General features: G+C 33.2%; 2 protein-coding genes and 1 pseudogene across 6 annotated transcripts; 2 read left to right on the top strand and 1 right to left on the bottom strand.

The window, feature by feature from the left end:
• Positions 1-2,881: 2,881 nt before the first annotated feature.
• On the top strand, positions 2,882-7,593 carry LOC18046726 (agamous-like MADS-box protein AGL6). Of its 2 annotated transcripts, none has more exons than XM_024189644.1 (8): positions 2,882-3,358; positions 6,058-6,133; positions 6,258-6,307; positions 6,463-6,562; positions 6,793-6,834; positions 6,930-6,971; positions 7,083-7,225; positions 7,313-7,593. In XM_024189644.1, exons 1-8 carry the CDS (start codon positions 3,177-3,179, stop codon positions 7,398-7,400), a joined length of 723 nt encoding a protein of 240 aa, XP_024045412.1. In that variant the 5' UTR covers positions 2,882-3,176; the 3' UTR covers positions 7,401-7,593. The 2 variants fall into 2 exon arrangements, with proteins under 2 accessions (XP_024045412.1, XP_006445200.1); XM_006445137.2 differs by having other exon boundaries at positions 6,246-6,307.
• A 4,561-nt stretch (positions 7,594-12,154) lies between these two features.
• Positions 12,155-14,072, top strand: LOC18046725 (annotated as a pseudogene).
• A 20-nt stretch (positions 14,073-14,092) lies between these two features.
• LOC18046724 (MADS-box protein SOC1) lies at positions 14,093-20,579 on the bottom strand. 4 transcript variants are annotated; one of them, XR_002906652.1, is made up of 9 exons: positions 20,205-20,579; positions 19,515-19,708; positions 16,535-16,616; positions 15,777-15,838; positions 15,569-15,668; positions 15,450-15,491; positions 14,746-14,787; positions 14,274-14,604; positions 14,093-14,177 (listed from the first exon to the last, which is right to left on the bottom strand). XR_002906652.1 is itself a non-coding variant. In XM_006445134.2 (8 exons), the coding sequence occupies exons 2-8, from the start codon at positions 19,694-19,696 to the stop codon at positions 14,452-14,454; spliced, it is 663 nt and encodes a 220-aa protein (XP_006445197.1). In that variant the 5' UTR covers positions 19,697-19,708; positions 20,205-20,579; the 3' UTR covers positions 14,093-14,451. The 4 variants fall into 4 exon arrangements, 3 of the variants coding, with proteins under 3 accessions (XP_006445197.1, XP_006445196.1, XP_024045188.1); XM_006445134.2 differs by having other exon boundaries at positions 14,093-14,604; XM_006445133.2 differs by having other exon boundaries at positions 14,093-14,604; positions 19,515-19,720; positions 20,205-20,218.
• Between the last annotated feature and the right edge of the window lie 507 nt (positions 20,580-21,086).

Here is a 21,086-nt window from a genome sequence, read left to right as displayed (position 1 = left end):
GACAATTTTATTTTGTAAATAAACTTCATTTTCATAATTCCAGCAAAAAAGAATTATGTTGGCTTTTTATATCCATTTTAATAAATATATTACAATTTTATTTTGTAAATAAGTTTCAAGTAATTTTTTTTAATCATAAAGGGTGAAATTGATATTTTATTAGTTAACTAACTGGTCAACTAACGGTTATAACAGAAAAATAGTAAAATTATATTTTTTTATAAAAATATAGTAGAAAAATGATAGGAGACAATACTTGTTGTAGTCATTTGATATTTGACAATTTTTGAAGTAGTAAAATGATAATAACCCTTAATTATATATATCAAAGAGTAGAGATGCTGGCACCTTTGCAACACCAGCGATTAATCATATTTGTAATTCTCAAGGTTCATGAACAACAAATTTTTTTTCCTAATAAAACTCATCCCACATGCAAGAAATCTAAACCTCAACCCCAAACCCCCCCCCCCCCCCCAAAAAAAAGGTGGACATTGAAATCTATATATTACCCATTGTGTTAACATATAAAATGTGGATTTTCGAACTCAATATAAAATAATGCCATGTTTTCATTATCCCAATTCCTGCATAAAATCATCACAGAGGAGAAAGATAGTAAGAAAAATTGACTGTTTGATGGATTATTTAACATGCAATCAGCACATTTCCTGATGATATATGATGCTGAAACTCAATCCATTCACCAATTGGATTAAGATTTTGTGTTAAATTGAGTTTTTTTTTAATAATATTGCGATTGATAGTTAATAAATAATTAATAATTAATATATAGTCGAATCTTAACCATAGATTATTACAAACACACGCATATTATTAAAAAAAAAAAACTTAGCACTATTCAGCTCATGATTCTCGCCAACTACGCTTCAACAATAAAATGAAATTGTTACTTCATAAATAGAATTAGTAAACTAAATTTTTTGGTGGGTGATGTGTTTGGTTCAAAGGTTTGGAGGTGACAGATCATGTTTTCGCTTCCAAAATTGTTGCATGCACAAAGTGCTTTGTAGAATCTGCAACTGATCAAATATTTTCTTCTTACATACAAAAAAAAAAGAAAAAAGGATCACATAATTCTAGGCCGTGGACTATAAGTTGCTTGTTGACTTGTAGATCAAGTTAAAGCAATTGTTAACAATATGGCATGAAAGGAAATTTTCAAATCAAAAGGAGGAAACAGCTATCACTGCACAGCACGCTAGCTTTAACTACTCTTCCCTTTGCCTCAATTCATTCGTGAGTAGAGTCTACAGCTGAGCATATCAGAATTAGCAAGCCAACTATGATGATAAACATACGGAATACGAATTCTCAGTCTGCTCTTTTCCAGTTTCTTTAAATATCAACCTCTATTTCAAAACTCACTTCAAGTGGGTGTGCTTCACGTGCACGACTATGGCTGGGTAAAATTGTCATGTAATTTTAAGGTCACATGGATCCTAAGAGTAATAAAATGTTCGTACCAAGGCAAGTTTTAACATATACTTTTTTCCGTAATTTTCGTATTACAAAAAATGCATCAAAATTGATAGTCAAAAGTCTTTTCTTCCAGCTCCTGCAGGTTAATATCGTTAATGGGATTAGAGAGTGAGAAGTAACACCATAATGTCATCAACTGAACAACTTTGCATAAGAAGAAAACTTGGAATGTGGAGCATTGAATTATTTAAACCGATCAAGTCACGGCATGTGACCTGATGGGTTCAATAAGAATAAAAGCATAAAAGTTGATTGGAAATTGCAAATTTGCAACCATTAATATTAGATCTGCGCAGCGCAATAGGATAGGAGGACCCCATATAGAGTGCCCACCAACAGCAAGAGGTCCATCCATCCAGTACAACGCAAATCCGACAAAATCGTACGGTCTCTTCGACGATCAAAATGTAACTCTACATCATTTTATACATTATCAAATTCAAGATTTGCATTTCCTGATATCATATTGATGCACTCCGTGCTTTTTTTACTTTCTTGAAAAATAATTCTAAATAGCAAGGGGCTTTTAGTTCAGTGGAAGAATTCTTACACTTACAATGTTGAGTGTAAGGGTTCGAGTTTCCATAAAAATATTATGCGGGTTAATTTCATTCATTCCTCAATTATCAAATAATTGAGTGGAGTCAGTCTATCACTCACAAAATGTGAGTAGAGTGGACACAGTTGTATAATCTGTTTGTAAATATTAATTGTAATATCTTATGTAATATCAGTAAATTGTGTGGAGCCAGTCTATCCCTCGTGATCAGTAAATTGAGTGGAGTTAGTCTATCCATCACGATATGTGAGTAGAGTGGATGCAGTAGTATAATCTGTTTATCCCCTCACGATCAGTAAATTGAATGGAGTAAGTCTATCCCTTACGAAATGTAAGTCATCCCTCATGATCAATAAATTGAGTGGAGCCAGTCTATCACTCAAGATATGTGAGTAGAGTGGACGTAATAGTATAACCTGTCTATCCTCTCACTATTAGTAAATTGAGTGGAGCCAATCTATCTATCAAGAAATGTGAGTAGAGTGGACGCAGTAGTATAATCTTTTTGTAAATATTAATTGTAATATCTTATGTAATATCAGTAACCGTCCTGTATAACAATATTTAAAAGAAAAAATCTGAATTTCTCATCTCATGCTTTTGCATTTGCGAGCGTGGACGCACGCTTCCGTGAGGAGGGTAAGTTAATGCTTAAGGTAAGAAAAATGAAGGCGCAGGGAAGCTGGACAATTACCAGAGAGATATTAATAAATAAAATGGTAAAAGAGAATAACGAATATACACACCCGCATACTTGTTTCCATTTTATTGTAAAAGTAATTAATCAAACAAGATGTATATAATGTACAACCACAGGTCTCAACTTCCACTTCTTTCACAGACACAGTAGACAAAAGAAAGAATTACATATACCATCATCAATCAGTACTACTACTTGTTGATCATCAGCTCCCTTTTTGTTCTCTCTCTCTCTCTCTATATATATATATATATGTATCCCCAAAACTAAACACATTCAAACTCAAAACACCAATATATATTATCAGTTGATGATAACAATAATAATATACACTTATATATAACTTATATTATCCAGCTAGGTGCAAAGCAAAGCAAATAATAATAAAAAGAAAAGTGAGTGTACTGAAAAATTATGGGGAGAGGAAGAGTGGAGCTGAAGAGGATAGAGAACAAGATTAACAGACAGGTCACTTTCTCAAAGAGAAGAAATGGTTTGCTGAAGAAAGCTTATGAGCTTTCTGTGCTTTGTGATGCTGAAGTTGCTCTTATCATCTTCTCTAGCCGTGGCAAGCTCTATGAGTTTGGTAGTGCTGGGTATATATATTTTACATATATCCATTAATTTAATTTCATGCTGGCTCCTCCTTTGATATTTATTTGTTTATTTTATTTTGCTTGCAAAGCTCTCGTCTCTTTTTGTTTACACTACATACATGATATATTTGGAGTTTCTACAGAGAAGAGCAAGAGCTAGATGCTTTATCCAGTTCATGATATATTCCCATGATAGATCGACACGTTTCATAGTCTTTTGCAAAAGCCCTTTCTTTCTTTCTCTCTCTCTTGTCTCCTCTCTTTCATCTGAATTCTTAGCTAGTCTCAGATAATTATAAGGTACAAGAAAACAATATGATTGAACTTAATTAGTTAGCTTTTGTGCAGAGAAGAGAGAGATTCCATCACTGACTATACATCTATGTTTTATTATTATTATTCTTTTTCTTATTAATTATCAAATGCCTCCGCTTGGACCTCTGTGCAAGATCTAGGGTTTTTGGCTGGCTACTTTATCTTTTCCTCTTTTCTTTTCTTTTTTTTTTCCCGTCCCTCTGTCAAAAAAAAAAAAAGCTTGCAGTGTTACTGTAGCTTACTCTCAGATCATCAACCTCTGCCCCCAGAAAAGTTCACTGTCTTACTACTTGTCTTCTTGTCTTTTCATTCTTTGATCTTCTGGTTCTTTCAATGTTCCTTTCTCTCATAATATAATAGTTTAAATCTTGGTATCATTGGTGGGTGGCAAATCAAGCATGCCCACATATATATAATAAGAAAATTAATTGTCTTTTGGATCGTTAGGGCGTTTTCTTTTGGAATACTGTAATCCCTTACCTTTGTCTTTCAGAAGCAAAGATGCACACTCACGTTTTCAAGTTTTGCTCTTTCTCCTCTCCTTCCCTTTATCTCCTGAATCATGGATGTCCTGAATCTTTCTGTTCTAGATCTCTTGGTTTCATCACTGGTTTGCTTCTTTCCTCTCTCTCGCTCACCTGAAAATATCTTTCATATATCAAAATGGTTGCTTGCTTGTTTTAAATATACATTTTTTCTAAAAGATAAAAACTTTTGGCTACAGTTTCATACATTAATTTGGGGGAAAATAAATTTTTTAAATGAATAAACACACACAGAGAGAGAATAAAATGTAGATGATGTTGAGTTGCCTGATAATATCTCAGTCCAGCTTTATATTGTATGCAACATTTGGAGTGAACATGGGTTATTTATTGTGCTATATGAACTGATTAACTTAACACAACTCTCAGAAAGTTTTCGTTTTGCCATTTTGGTTCAAAAAAAAAAAGGAAGAGTTCTTTCGCTCTCTCAATACCAGTGAAGATTAATTTATTTTGAGTTAAATGTGTATGTATTCATTTTGTTTAATTAAGAATCAAGCTTCTTTCTATATATATACATATATATGTTCTGTTCATGTGTGTGTGTGTGCGCGCGCGCGCGCTTGATTGTTTTATAGACTGAAAGAATGTTTCATCTTTTGCTAGAAGAATATCTTCATCATTTCACATGATACTTTATTTAAGGTTTTGTTGTTGATCACATGCATTTTCCTGTTTAACCCATGATAATCTGCTTTTGTTAATTTCCACATTGTCAGTGTTGCAGTGAATACACAAATTACTAAAATAATAGAAAGTAAGATAATTTATTTTATCTTCAAGTCTTGCATATGCACATAGGCCATAGCGCCTTGAATCTAAATGCGTACAATGCTTTTTTTTTTTTTTTAATTTTCGGAGAAAATATGATACTGGTACTTGTAGTAAAATTCTCTAAGTTTAATACTGTCAAATAAAATGCAATATTTTCTTACACCATGTATAAGAATCACAATTGTCGAGAGTATTTCACAATTTTGCTGCTGTAGCATCTAATCATCATATAATAATTTTGAGTTTTCAAAATACAGTAATTGATTTATCTCCTGTTTGATTTATTATCTAAAAATGTTTTATACATGTTTCTTCTTGAAAGTATATTCAAGGTTTGTGCATTTTGGATTTTGAGGATATGGATATATAATGAAGAGATTCTTGCTTTTAGGAGTTGAATGAATTTCTCTCAAGTTGAGGGTAGTTTTGATATGAGAATTAAGACGAGAGAAAATTAAGCTGGAAATGATATCTGTCAGTCATTCTATATTTTTTTCCTTTTCCTTTTTCTTTTTTCTTTTTTTTGAATTTTTTCATAGTACAGCTATCTAAAATATTTATATTACCTACACATTATTCATAAAAAGTTTCCTGCAGAAAGAAAAACCACCAGTTAAAAATAATTAATCTGTGTACTTGAGTGACAAGAGTCAAACTTAATTTTAGATTTTTTTTAATTAGCGAAGTAGTCAAAGGTCCCCTTTAACACATATAATTTGTTAATGATTAACGGGGATTAGTTTTGCTACTCTTGCATGCATGGTTTATTGCATTCTCTTATAACGGTTGACAAGTTGCATCTTATGTTAGTAGTTTATCAAATGATCAAATTAGTAATTATAGTTTTCCTTATGGGACAGTATAATCAATTTGGCCCTTGCACTGGATGCAAGAAGTCAATGGATCAAATCTTTCTCGTACTTTTGTGTTTGTGCATATTGCCTTGTTTATGCTTGTTGCTTAATAAAGCTAGATCATTAATCTTGCATATTTGCTTAACTGAAATTAAACCTATGCACATTCTCAAACAGAGATCGATAATGAGTAATTAATTTCTCTTTGCAGCATAAACAAAACCCTTGAGCGATACCAACGTTGCTGCTTCAATCCTCAAGACAACAGCATCGAACGTGAAACACAGGTTTATGTGTGCCTGATAGACATGCTCTACATTTCTTTCTTTGTGTGATGCTTTCTCTTTCTTACTGTATATGTTACCTAGCTTGTCTTTGATTATTATAACAACAATCCAGAGCTGGTACCAGGAGGCAACAAAGTTGAAAGCAAAATATGAGTCTCTTCAACGCACTCAAAGGTCATATTCCAATTCTGATCTTATCATTATTTAAATTAACTACAACTATTAATTAGTTGCGTTTAATTTGCTTTAATTTGTAAGAACATATATATATATATATAGTTTCCACCATCATCATGAAGACTTAAATGGTTTACAAATGTTTTTGAAAGGCATTTGCTTGGAGAGGATCTTGGACCGCTGAGTGTAAAGGAGCTGCAGAATCTTGAGAAACAGCTTGAAGGAGCCCTAGCACTGGCCAGGCAAAGGAAGGTACTTGCATTTGTTTAACTAGAAAGGATCCATTACTGATCATTTTGTGTACTCAGCTCGCTGCTGTATATGATCAATATCATACTAATGAATGCTCTATATTATGAAGTTACATTTCGGGTATTATAGAACAAAAGTCACATAACTCATATTTCGTTTGATGCATGTTACATGTTATAGAGATCACAGAAGTTTATGTTTATTACTGTTTCCTTTTGTTCTGTGCGCAGACACAGATTATGATAGAGCAGGTGGAAGACCTCCGCAAAAAGGTAAGAAAATTTATATATTGTGGGTGTCAGTTAATTAGTTTAGTTGGTAAAAATTCTTACTGGGCGTGCGTGATTTCTGGACTTTTGATTGGCAGGAGCGTCAGCTTGGAGATATCAACAAGCAGCTCAGGATTAAGGTTGCGCTTTTCACAGAAATAACTAATATAATACGATCTGATCATGGCAATTAATTAATAACATTGGTATCAATCCTTGAATTCACTTTCAATATTCTGCATGCTTTTCAGCTGGAGACTGAAGGGCAAAGTTTTAAGGCCATTCAAGACCTGTGGAATTCTGCTGCTGCAGGTGCTGGAAATAGCAACTTCTCTGTTCATCCTTCTCATGACAGTCCCATGAACTGTGACCCGGAACCTGCTCTACAAATTGGGTACGTACATACAAAAAATAAAAAAAATTTAATCCAGGTCGATGATAAAATACATAGACATTAATAAGGCCTGTGGTGTTAGTGCAGGTACCTGAATTATCTTCCATCTGAAGGGTCTTCAGTGCCAAAGAATACGGTTGGTGAGACCAACTTCATCCAAGGATGGGTCCTTTGAGTAGAGCATTGAGATATATGTAATTAAGCATACGTGATGATTATATAATTTTTTCTAATGGCTTTTGTACTAACTGGGGTTTGTAATATTTTGCCAAGATACTCTACATACTTGTCGTATATGGGACATCATGTAATGTGGTTAGTTAAATGTTTTTTCGGCCATCTATCTACTATCTTATACTTATTTGTAACATGGGTTCATGTTTGTGGTTCGTGCAAATGCAATATTATATATTGTACATTATATTATATTATATTATATTTGAATATATGTTATATGGACAAAACTACGTTACAGAATCTGTAAGGTACAGACTGCAGCATCAGCCGTTGGATGTGGTTGGATGTGGAGTGAGAAACTAAACAAAAGAAAATCGGATGGTGGGATGACGGGAGATGTTTGTTACAGAATCTGTAACATAGACAGGTCCTATGTTATATATATAGGGTGACATTCCAATCTAGGAATAATATATATATATATATATATTCACGTGGTTTAATAACTTTTCTAAACTTTAAAAAATTTTAGAATCCTAGACCACACACAGGCACTTATGTAAGTATTTTCGTTTGAATTGGATGACGACATCACCATTTTCCTTTTTTTATTTCTTCAAAATTGGGTCAGTGACTGGGACTAATTATAGTCTCAATTTAGTGGACTTAAATGGACATGTATTTAAAAATATTAGGCATTCCTACATGACACGGCCTATTTTGAAATGTCTGTTGGATTTGCAGTGAATCATGAGATAGTCACTGTATTACCTGTCTTATGCTTATATCTAGAACTCATAATATAATCTAATCCATGATATATGTATATATATATATATATATATATATATATATATCTACTACGACATATAAAGAGGCTCCATACCTCATTCGAAAACATACTTCATATCTTACTGTACATACATACATTTCAAATATATACATACAATGATACAAACATAAACATTTAGTAATGCGTGTTGTGGCTTAACATCAAATTATCATAAATTGAGCTACACGAAACCCTAGGGAAATTTGGAAGAAATTGGTTAATAATAAAATAGTGAGCTTGCAGCTCAGTGAGTAAATATAATTTATATATATATAGTAAAGTAATGCTTATGCATGATCATATAACATAACTCTACACTAATCAAAATATATGAACAAACATGAAATCATACAAGCATAACATACATGACAAATTGCACCAAATACTACCTAGGTGAAAACTCGGCGGAATTAACATTATCGCACGGACAAAGCAATCGAACTCTCAACACATATTCCTAGAGCACCTAACAAGAAGGATAAAAAATAATCTCATGACTCAATTAATCATATAATGTACATACACAAAATCATAGTATAATATTAAATCATACTATCAAACTAAATGCTTCATGGAATATGTGCAGCTTGGTGGCTCAAAATTAATAAATCATTTGTGTCTTCTTATTTGGCTAAAATGCTAAATAGGTGTGTTAAACTACACCTCTCAAATATCCCATAAAACCCATTTGTTTATATTAAAATTACCTAAATAAATGAATATAAATGAATTTAATTTTTTTCAATGAAAAGTAGTTAAATACTTGAATAAAATATTATTTCAACAAAATTTGTAAACCAACTATTTTATTAGTTATATTTATATATTTTAATTTTTAAGTAAAAATAATTTATTGAAGAAAGTTATAAAACCTTTTAGTTATGGAGATATAAATAATATAATAAGAAGAAAATAATTAAAAATTTTACGATTTATATGTTTTTATATAACTATTCATAGAAATACTTTTTGCTAAGTAGATTTTGATGGGAAAATGGTTAATTTTAATATATTAGTTTGTATTTTAGAAAGTCAAGTAAGGATAATTTAGAAATTGAAAAGGAGGGTGTTATAAAGATTTTAGAAAGGTGTCATTTAAAGTTAACAAATGATGTAAATATTTAAGCCGCGTATATTTAGGTACTTGTAGCAAGCGTATCATAATTGAGTACCAATCACGATTCCATTGGATCCCATAGGCTGTTTTATTCCCATTAAAAGGAATAGGGGTGTTTAGAATCTAATCCGATCTCTAGGGGTGGGCAATTTTGGATTCGAATGAATCCAATCGGATTTTGGATAATTCGGATTGGAAAAAAATCAATCTGATTCCAATCCGAATATCAAATCCAATCCAATCCGATCTGAAATAGTTCGGATCAGATGAAATTTTGAATAAATTCGGATTTGGATCGGTTCCGATTGAGTTTGGATTTGGGTGAGTTTAACTAGTTTGGATGATGCTTTCAGATCCTCATTCTGAAACCTATCGGCGCTGGCGGCTCCATCGTTACTTACATCAACAAAAGCATGGCACATCAACAAGAAAGTGCAACCACAACCCATTCCAAGAAAAAGATCAAATCAAAGAGAATACAAGTAAGTTTGAGAATGATAGTGCCATTAGGAAAGCACCGTGACAGAGACGGAGCTTTGGAAGATGTTAGTGAGGACAGTGGCGACCATGTCAGTGGTGTAGTGCTTGTTGGAGGAGATATAGTGATTGAGAAGGAGGTGACAACGATGAGGATGGAGAGGACGTGGAGGAGAATGAGAGAAAAGCATATGAGGGAGGGAAAGAGGCTAAGGGAGAGGGTGAGGAAGATGAGGCTTGACGATGATGGTTGCTGTTGAAGCAGACAACCATTGTTGCTGCTGTTATTGAGAGATGTTAGATCTTGAAATTGTTGATGATTTGAAGAAACATTGATGATAAAGATGAGTAGAAATATCTGATGAAATATCGGATTCTGCTTTTATATTTAATTATTTAATTTATTTTTTTAATAAGTGTAATCCGATCGGATTGTTCGGATCGATCTGAATTCGATCCGATCCGAATCAAATCCGATCGGATGACACAAATTATATCTGATCGGATTATTGGCTAAATCCGAATCTGATCCAAATAAGTTCGGATCAGATCAGATATATCTGAATCTAATCTGATGCCCACCCCTACCGATCTCCACAAAAATTTGATCTGTGGATTGGGGGATTAGATTGGATTGAAAATTAAAAAATCCGCAATTGGTTGATTGGATATGAATTTGCTTTTGTAAATCCGCAAAAATATGCGAATCTGCAAAAAAAAAAAATTCATTTAATTAAAAAAATTGTAAATGTGGCATTACTACTTACTAATAAATAATAAGTTAAAACATAGTTACATTAACACTATGTATATCTTATCTGATAATAATATATGATAAACATAATTAAATAATTGAACAATTAAATAAACAAATATAGCTTTCTAAACAATTAATTTTAGTTAATTTTTATAATTTTCATGTATTGATTTAAACAAATGAGATTTTTTCACTGAGTTATTTTGAAACTTTGAATGTATTATTCTAACTTTATTGAAATAATTAATTTATTTAAATCTTATTCAATTTTGAATTTGATCGGTTGTAAAATTATTTTTATATTAGATTTTTTTTATTTAATTCGTTTGTAGAATGAACATAATTAAAAATTTTTAATCCACGGACCAATCAATAAAATGGTGGATTGAGTTAAATCTTCATCCGATCCGCAAACGTATGAATTGGATTTGGATTGAATTTACCAATCCGTGGATTAAATTGAATTAAAAATTTATAATCCGTAAAATCATGAATTAAATATGAATTGATGTTCAATTCGTAAAATTCGATCTGCGAACACCCCTAAAAAAAAAAAAAAGAAGGGAAAAAAGGGCCGAACCAATTAAGGTTCAAGTCCCCGCTAAGGCAATCCACCAGGAGCCAAAACAAGAAACTTGAAGAATAATTAATAACGTTTAAAACAGTGTGCAGAGTCCTGAGTCCGAAATACAAAAACTGGTAGTTCCGAATCCGAGGTCCTAGGAGGGGACCATGACTTAAATACAAATCGGAATTGGGGGGTAATAAGGGCAAAAAGAAATGAAATATTGCTGCACTACAAGAACAAGAAGCAATGGAATGCCGCTGTCAGGGTCATACTCATGCAGAGCAGAGAAGAGATGCACAGACGTATAAGTATTACAGACAGGATACTGACGTATTGGCCTAAGAAATGTCAGCTTGCTGCTTCTCTATGAAGTTCGATCCCCGCGCCGAGTTTGCTAAAGTTTCTACCCCCCAGGATGTCCCCTTCTGGTATTTCTTTCTGTTTCTGTGTTTTGTCTCAAGACTTTGATTCAATGTTAATATTTGAGGGACTTGCTTTCTGCTAGGTTATGTTCTTTTCTTAGATTTTTATTAATTTCCACCAACTTTGATCGTTTAATAATTCTTGAGAATGAGATCCAGTTTTTGTAATAATTCAAATTCATTGTCATGAGTCTGACTTGATGATGTTAAATTGCTCCTCAGTCCTACCAATCAATTAAGGGCGCTCGAGGTTCATATCCTCGGAAACCTTTATAACATTCAGATTTCAGTATCACAACTGCCCTGTTTTAGAATTGCCAATGACTATTTCGAATTTCTTTCTAAAAACCCTGTTATGATGGCCTGGAAAAACTGGATTAGTATGTCATCTCTTGTTGAAATCAAGTCATCTTTTCTTCAGAAAGTTTAACAAGCTTCCTGCTGATGAAGAGGGACAAACCCCAGATAAAAAAGCACTTGTTGTCTGCTTCGGGGAACTGTTGATTGATTTTTTGCCCACTGAATCTGGCGTTTCACTCGCAAAAGCATCTGCTTTTAGGAAAGAGCGCCTGCTAATGTTGCCGTAGGTATATCAAGATTGGAAGGCTCTGCATCGGCAAGGTGCAATTTTGAGTATATATAAATGCTGCCTTCTTGTTCATGTTACGCAATACCTTTTTAAAGTTTATGATGTTTGCCCCAAGGGGCTTAACTAAATGGTTTTCAAGAAGCATTATTTGGTTGGCGACCTGAATTCAATTCCTAAAAAAAAGTGTAAATATGATATTTACAAGGTTTTTTTTTTGTTTGTTTCAGTTTTGAACAGACTACTCATTGATGTTAAAGTACTTCCAGGACCATGTTCTGCTGTCTAGTTTAACAACTGATTCGATTGAGATGTCATCATTTTGAGTCACAGGCAGTCCATCTTGAGAATATGATTCACATTAGTTTTGCTCCATATGTCGTTGCCTTGTTAGTAGTTACCATGACATTACATAGCCTGATATCATACAAATATTTTCTCCTCAATCTATTGTGTATAACTTTGTCATCTCTACGATCTTAGGTAGGGGAAGATGAATTTGGGCACATGTTGGCTGATATTCTCAAGGAAAATAACGTTGACAACTCTGGCATCCGTTTTAACCCACATGCAAGGACTGCATTGGCTTTTTGTGACACTAACAGCTGAGGGTGAACGCGGTTTCATGTTTTTCCGCAACCCCAGTGCTGAAATGCTTCTTTGTGAGGCCGAGCTTGATGTAAATCTAATAGAGAAGGTAAAATTCTGCATTTTTAGGGTTAAAAAAAAGACAAGGGCTTACGAGGATGAACTTTAAAGAGTACGGCTAATGGCACTCAGCAATTCTCATTACTCTATTTAACTATTTTCTGATTTACTGGGTTGATAAACTTATAATATTGTTTTACTTGTGCATAATAGATAAACTCCTTAAGAAAACTGTGCATAATAGATAAACCTTTTAAGAAAACAATCTCAAACTTAAATTCTCCACCTAGTTCAAAACCTACTGGGGATTGCCTGATATCTGTTTCCTAATAATTGTTGATGCAGGCAAGTATATTGCTGAAACCACGTCGGTCAGCTCATATTGCTGCCATGGAAATGGCCAAAACGTCTGGCTGCATCCTATCTTATGATCCAAATGCAAGGTTACTACCATGGCCATCTGCCGAGGCTGCTCGTGGAGGCATCATAAGCATATGGGACGAGGCTGACATGATTAAGGTAGATGCATTGACAATTGAAGCTTTGCTCTGAAGTATCGAATATCTATAATTTTAAGTAAAATACAACTGACACTATGGAACTCACACACATGAAAATATCAAATGCCAGATAAGTGAGGAAGAACTGACATTATTGATTGAAGGTTGTGATGCCTCTGATGATAATGTGGTGTTAGAGAAGCTTTTCCACTCCAATCTTAAGCTTTTGCTTGTCACCGAGGGGTCAAATGGCTGCAAATATTACACACAGGTTAGCATCCAAAATTTACGGTTAAAAAGAAGTTTAGTTTGTTAAAATTTTTGCTCTCATTTTGAGAAACTTCAATGTGCCGCATAACATCCAAGTACACATACTCTTTCCTTCTGTTAGGTTGGTTTAAGCAGATAGCCAATAACCTCCTTTCCTTCCGACTGATATTTGGTATTATTTTCAATCAATCAATTTCCTTCCGTGTTGTGCAGGAATTTAAGGGTCACGTTGGTGGTGGTGTTGTTAATTGCACGCGTTGATACAACCGGTGCCGGTAATGCTTTGTTTGTGCAATACCGAAAAGTTTTGCTTCAGATCCAGATCTCTATAAGATGCAGTTGTTAATATTTACCAATTCTAATACCTGTGGTGCTCTCGCAGTTAAGAGCGAAAGGAGCCGTTCCTGCTTTGCTCACAGAAGCAGAAGTTCTCCGTATGTTGCCCAAAGCAGTTTCTCAGGAGGAGATTGACTCATGAGTCATGATCTTGCGTATGCTTGTTAGAAACTAATTTTTCATTTGGGTTGGCGACCATATCTGAGCTGATCAAGTCTGCTCATTGGTCCGCTTTATAAATAAACGTTCCCGTTAGGCGCTCCTAGGAAAAATCAAAGTTCTTAGCAATAGAAATGAGGACTGGAGGAACATATGAACATTAGTATACACCAAAATAAATACATTTAAGGATACTTACAATACCATACTCATGGAAGTTAGTCCAACAGAAATGCAATCTTACCGTACTGTTAAATCTATAATCATTGCTTGCGCAAGTGTAATTTGTGCAGCAGTCTTAAAACGAAATACAACTTTTTCCTCATAATCATATGTTTCATATATGCAAATGCTTCTGCATAAACTCAATACAATGATCAGTTTTGTGGTGGTATTGCCAAGCGCCTTGCTCTTCTTTCAGGAGGTGGGCCGATGAACAATTCAGTCTCCACGTCAGAAGTTGAGGCACCGTCGTCGTTTGTTAGATTCTCTGGCTGCTCTTTTGATCCTTGCCAGTTTTCCATACCACACTGAAAATAACAATTCAGGATACCGGAGTCTTATGATTTTATAAAGCTGCCCAAAGTCCCCAAGTTCATTATAATATTCTCTTATAAATTTTAACATGAATAGCTTGATAAAATCTTATTTTCCTTGATATAGAAGCTCACCTTCTCCTCTAGCCTTGTGTTTTCAGCTTCTAAGACTTTTCCCTGATTTTGCATGTACAAAATAAAAAGAGGAAAAAAAAAACGAATTGACTAAGTTTGAAATTATTTTAAGAGATAGCAACTGCTGAATGCAAAGACAGAAAAACCGCTAAACTTCTTTGTCCCCTAAGCAAAGCATACATGGAATCAGACAAAGTTTTCGAAATAAGATATTCACTTTTTCTTTCTTCTTCCAGTCAAGATTGCTGGAGATTTCAAGATAAATCTCTTCAATGATTTAGCATGAAAATGAAAATCAGATATCTACAGTGCAGCTGTCCCAAATGAATCCTAAGTATATCTAGTAACTTATATGTTAGATTTCGAAATAAATGTATACATAGCTAGAATTTATTGAAATGTTTGGTGTGGAATGGTATATTGGAAGTGTTGTTGTGTAGGGACTTAATAAGGGACTAAGGAGTTATCACAATGCACTACATTTTAAAGTCTTGTTTAGTATTAAGGTACTGTAGCCTAAATTTATAAGCACAACTATAACTCTAAAATAAAAATTAATAGTACGTAGTAAATATAAATTTTAAAATAATAATTTTCACAAAATTAGTAAAGATATAATAAAATTTTCATAAAATTAAATTAACTTAGCTTTAAAGTTACAACAGTGTTTACCAAACACTAAAGCAAATTTTGATAACACTGACCTTCTCTTTGAGCTGCGCAATCTGTTCGTTGAAAACTTGATTCTGAAACATGGACAAACTTTTAGCATGCATGTTAAATTTTCCTTTTGTAATTCTTTAGAAGATTAGTAGGGATGAACCTTTCTTGCTCGGATATTGCTTACGCTCTTCTCCAGCTGACGTTCTATTTGTTGTAGTTCTTCAAGGGTGCATGATGCCAGACCTTCTCCCAATAGTTTCCTGAGAAGTTTCCAGTCAAAATTTTCAGAATCTTCTTTGAACTTGAGTTCTATGGAACAACGTTTGATAAAACATAAGTTTAATTTGTTAGACTAGTGTCTATTTAACCGTTTTGAAACTTCAAGAAGCTCTATCTTCTTCACCATGTTAGCTGCTTCATGCTTCAGATGCTGTCATTTCAAATCCATATGTGAGAAAACAAGAAATTATATACGATTACTAGCAGCCAAGAAAATATGCATGCATGCATGGTGGTGATAAAAGATAGCTCCTGTTTAATCTCGAGAACCAACCAGTTAATCTATAAGAAATTTCTTTTAGTCTCACGTCTAACAAAGCGGACAGATGCTCCCGCTGCAAATGCAGCATCACTAGTTCACTACTATATTGGTAAAAAACATACTATACTTGATTTTTAAGCTATAGCTCTGTATAAGTGTTGTAAAACTTGCAGATCTATATGGAAGTATGTTAAGGTGATTATCCTCACAGTTATTTAATGAAAACTTATGTTATTTTCATAATTTTTTTTTAAAGTCATTTTTATTAAACAGTGTCAGCTTTTATTTGAAAATAATTATGAATTAAAAACCACAATGGTTATACCATGATGCTATACGGAGACTTAGAGCGAAATAAATTTTCTGTTATCTATAGATTGAGGTCACTTCATCTCAAAAGCATTAGTGTCTACTAGCATGTGATGGCTTTTTTTTTTTTTTTTTTTTGGCCCCCAAACTTGGACTCTGATTTTAGAGATTGAATGGAGGATAGTTGCATGGAACATTGTTGCATGGAACATTGTTGCATGGAACATTCATTTTCATTCTTAAATAATTTGAGTGGAGTTGGCATATATAGGTAACCTGCATGTTTTGTTCCGTTGGCTGTTGCTTGTTTCGAGTGTCTTTTGTATGCTTCAGATACCGTTCTATTGTCTCCTGCATGCTGAAGAACAAAAACAATACCATGCAACCAAGATTCCAATCGATTACATTCCAAAACACATTTTAAAAAATAAATAAATAAATAAAACAAGCCATCTTTAGTAGGGCGTACACTGAGATACGGGTAACAAGCCTCAAATGGGCAATATTTCCTCAATTCAAAGTCCAATATGAGTTCCGCTACCTTTGGAGAATTTTAATACATCTTGTGTGTGAAAAATAAATAATTTGTTTAGCTTATTTCTTGATATTTTTATGACTTTCCTCACGACATTGTGTCAGTGCATATATTAAGTATCTGATTTTGTTGGATAATTGCATAATCTTCATATAGAGAAGCAGCATATGAGTGATAATACTTTAACTGTGTTGCGAAAGCGTATGATTTCTCTTGTGTGATAGGATAAAAATATAATTTCCAATTGCCATGTTCCAGGACATGAAGCCCTTTACATTAGGGAAAAGAAAATGAGCTTTTCCACTTTTCAGTCACATTGACATGAAGACTTGTTTCATAAAGGTAATAGGAATAAGGAGAAGTTTGTAGCTGTGCCATATACATATTGAGACTCTTTATCATGCTCCACATACACCAACTGATCGTGTCTATGATAATTCTAAATTGGCCTCACCTCCTGATTCTATTAAACTGTCATAATGTTTTAAATACCCTTGTTTTGACCCTCACTTTAGATTTAAAATTTTAGATGGAGTGGTAAGTAACTAGTTAACGTAAGATCAATCATAGATCGTAGTGGGTGGCACAGTAAAGAAATGATTTATGCTGGACACAAGGTCAATCTCATTTAATCAAAATTTTTCATTAACTAAAATCACAATTCACACAAAGTGAAATAAGCTACATTGTTAAGGAATGTGGTAGAGAAGCAAATACAACTGCATGGAAATACACAACATAACTAATTTCCTTCACTGCAACATTGGAAAATAGAAACTCTATGGTGCATCATTGTAAAAACTGATGATCTATCCTCTTTTATTGATACCATGCTATACACATGATAAAACTAGGACGTAACAACACCAACACAATTATCTAATAAAATAAATAAATCTAATTAAATGGTTAATGAATACTTATCCCAACAGAAAAAAAAGGAGAATAAATATTAGTACTAAAATAACTATGCTAATGCTTTAGTCAAGCATTAGAGAAGGATCTTAGGCCCTATTTAGAATTGGAGTTAGGCAGTTATAACTTAAAAATTTTACCACTAAAATATTTGGAAAACACTAATTACTGTAGTTTGGAAGTCATATCAAAATAATTTTTCACTTATATAATGAAAAATCCGTTGTCTTTAATAATTTGTCAAAATTATTATTTAAAAACTGTATTTACTGTATACTATTAACTTTTATCTCATAACTACAACTTTTTTCTACAATAGTTGTAGCATAAAAGGTAGAGAACCTTAATCCCAAATAGGTTATTAGACTTTAAAACTGCAGATACTTAAAATCTTAGGTAATGCATGGGTAAGCTTCTTCTCTTTCTTAATCACTAACATGTCACAGACTCATCTATCATCAGATTCAAAATTTTAACTATTGTATCACTTGTGAAATTTTGAGTTTTTTTTAACACAATAAAAAACTTACTGAGACAACCTAACTCAAGTTTATTATGAGATAACTCAAATTCCCATCCTCATAAATTTTGAAAGAAAATATACTCCGTCCAAATTATTGGAAGATATAACTATCCCTATCTAATTTTAAAATTAGGAGAAAAGAGGAGTCCTAACATAAAAATATAATATGACTCAAACTCATGGCCTCAGAATTTTTGGTCAGCATATGTATAATACTATATATTTGTAAATATATATACTTATAAGAAGTAATCAACTAATAAACAACCCAAAAAACGTATTTACTTCTTTCACTTTCACCACCATTAGGGATAAGCCTTGAGTTTGATGAATTAGAAAATGAAATGATCTTATACTTAGTGCCTAGTTCCTCATAAATTTTGAAAGAAAATATACTCCGTCCAAATTATTGGAAGATATAACTATCCCTATCTAATTTTAAAATTAGGAGAAAAGAGGAGTCCTAACATAAAAATATAATATGACTCAAACTCATGGCCTCAGAATTTTTGGTCAGCATATGTATAATACTATATATTTGTAAATATATATACTTATAAGAAGTAATCAACTAATAAACAACCCAAAAAACGTATTTACTTCTTTCACTTTCACCACCATTAGGGATAAGCCTTGAGTTTGCTGAATTAGAAAATGAAATGATATTATACTTAGTGCCTAGTTCCTCATATCCTCTCAAGTTTCAACAAAAAGTTGCAAACTTTGAAAACCTTCATATACAATAGCTAGCAACTGGCAATGACAGTATTAGTACTCTCATTAAACCAACGAGTTGCAAAGTTTATAATAGCCATTGTCTCGACTCCCTAGATTTGCTGATTTGCAGCAACACAGGCTCTTCATGTAGCATCTATAGATGAAAAACCATTAAAAAGGTAATTAGCAGAGACAAAACTCCAACATTTTAATCATTAAAGGTTGTTTTAGAATTTAGACCAATTCAAGAAGGTTCTCCTTCCTCAGTCACCATCCATTAAAACGTGAGACAAAAAAGTCCTTAACCTTGAGAGAAGAAACAAAGATCTAATTTACTAATTTATACAAACTCTAAGAAATTTTTTCCGGGGGGACGGAGAAAGAAAAATAGAGAGAGCCCCGGGGGGGGGGGGGGGGGCCTGGGATCTTCAATCTTGGACCATAATAAAGTCTTATAAGGTTTCCAAAAATCCAAGTAAAGTACAGATTTTGAAGCAACTACTTAAATGAAATCAGAAAGAACAATTAATGAAACCAAATCTTTTTAGTAAATTTAGAACAATTACCTGGAACTTGCAAATTCAGAGAGCTTGCCTCTAGGAGAGAAGATAATAACGGCAACCTCAGCATCACAGAGAACTGAAAGCTCAAAGGCCTTCTTTAGCAAACCATTTCTTCTTTTGGAGAAGGTGACTTGCCTGCTTGTAGCATTCTCTATGCGCCTCATTTGAGTTTTGCCTCTCACCATCTTAATTCAGACCTGTTTAAACTACTAGAGTTTATTATCAGTAAATCACAACCAGGTAGGTCACACAAATTAACTAATTAATTAATTAACCAAGGTTTGTTTTTCCTAATGCATCAAGGGCCCAAAAAGCCAAGAACTTTGAAGATGACGAGTAAATCTTATTACCCAGAAAAGTTTTGGTGCTAAGGAAGTGACAGGAGCTATAAAAAATCCGAAATTTTTGAGAGAGAGGACCTTCAGAGAGCAGCAAAAACTCAAGCTCAAGAAAAGATTTTTTTAATCCTTTTTGCCTTTCAAGAAGCTGAAAAAGTATGCAAAAATAATAGTAATAATAATAATAAAGAAAAATCAGTTAAACAGCTATGCAAAACACAAAAAAGGGATCAGTTTGATGAAAGAAAAGAAACGAAGAACAACAATACAAATCTTTTTGTGCTGATTGTTACTAACTCGTAAGAAGCTCTAAAGAAACCAAAAAGAGAAACAAAAGAAAGGTAAACAGTCTTACCAAATGGGCAAAATCCAAAGAGAAAGAAGAAACCAAAATGGGAAGAAGCTGACAAAATATCTGCGGTTTTTGAGCAACGATGATATTGCAGAGAAAGGTAACTAAACTAGCTAGGTTCCTTTCCTGATTGTTAATTTTTGATTTAGTCACCACAGAGGGAGCGAGAGCAAAGCACCAACCGAAAATCACCTTTCCTTAATTCCCTGGGGATTGATCTATCCTCAAACAGCACCTATTTAAAGAAACAGAAATTAAAAGAGTATTATATTTTTAGTATCAAATACATTTGAAGCCTCATGTTTTGCTTGTTTTGGTAAACCTACAAACACAGACCCGAAAGAAAAATAAAATTTACATAAAAAAGGAAAAAAATATACGAACCAAAAGAAAGTAAAAGAATAAATGAGCGTCCGGACTACTGACTCCTGATAACGAGAGAGGTGTATGATCTAAGAAGTAAAAAAGAATCAGAACAACAGTGTAATAAAACGGAAGATGAGGGTTAAAAATAGCAAGTGGGTGGTACTAAGTTGAAAACATGTCACGTCGTCCGTACAGTTTCGTACTCAGTAGACCAATGAAAGATCGTAAACTCAGCACGAAGCGCTCATTAATTCATCGCTCTCATTTATTTCGAAGCACCAAAGACATCTCGCTTTTACTATAGAACAACTTCCTGCCCTTGTCCTTGTTCTGTCATGCGTAACTATTTTTTTACTGTCCATCATCTAATTGTTTTATTGTTTATAATATTTAATTATAGATTTTTTTTTTTAAAAAAAATATATATTGATTGTATTTTACCGTTAGATTTTTCTTTTTTAATGAAAAAATAAGTAACAATAAATACTAGGGTCACTCAGATGAACCAATAAATGAATT

This window comes from Citrus clementina, unplaced genomic scaffold (assembly GCF_000493195.1).
Source record: "Citrus clementina cultivar Clemenules unplaced genomic scaffold, Citrus_clementina_v1.0 scaffold_3, whole genome shotgun sequence".
Lineage (NCBI taxonomy): Eukaryota > Viridiplantae > Streptophyta > Magnoliopsida > Sapindales > Rutaceae > Citrus > Citrus x clementina.
Note: the sequence above shows the minus strand (reverse complement) of the source record. Positions and strands in the feature narration are given on the sequence as shown.

Coding starts and splice junctions, on each gene's coding strand:
- LOC18046724 (XM_006445134.2), bottom strand. CDS start 19,696: ATGGTGAGAGGCAAAACTCAAATGAGGCGCATAGAGAATGCTACAAGC. Junction 16,617..19,514: donor TCTGAATTTGCAAGTTCCAG/GTAATTGTTCTA, acceptor TTTGTTCTTCAG/CATGCAGGAGACAATAGAAC. Junction 14,788..15,449: donor TTGCGCAGCTCAAAGAGAAG/GTCAGTGTTATC, acceptor ATGCAAAATCAG/GGAAAAGTCTTAGAAGCTGA.
- LOC18046726 (XM_006445137.2), top strand. CDS start 3,177: ATGGGGAGAGGAAGAGTGGAGCTGAAGAGGATAGAGAACAAGATTAAC. Junction 6,308..6,462: donor TCTCTTCAACGCACTCAAAG/GTCATATTCCAA, acceptor TGTTTTTGAAAG/GCATTTGCTTGGAGAGGATC. Junction 6,563..6,792: donor CACTGGCCAGGCAAAGGAAG/GTACTTGCATTT, acceptor TTCTGTGCGCAG/ACACAGATTATGATAGAGCA.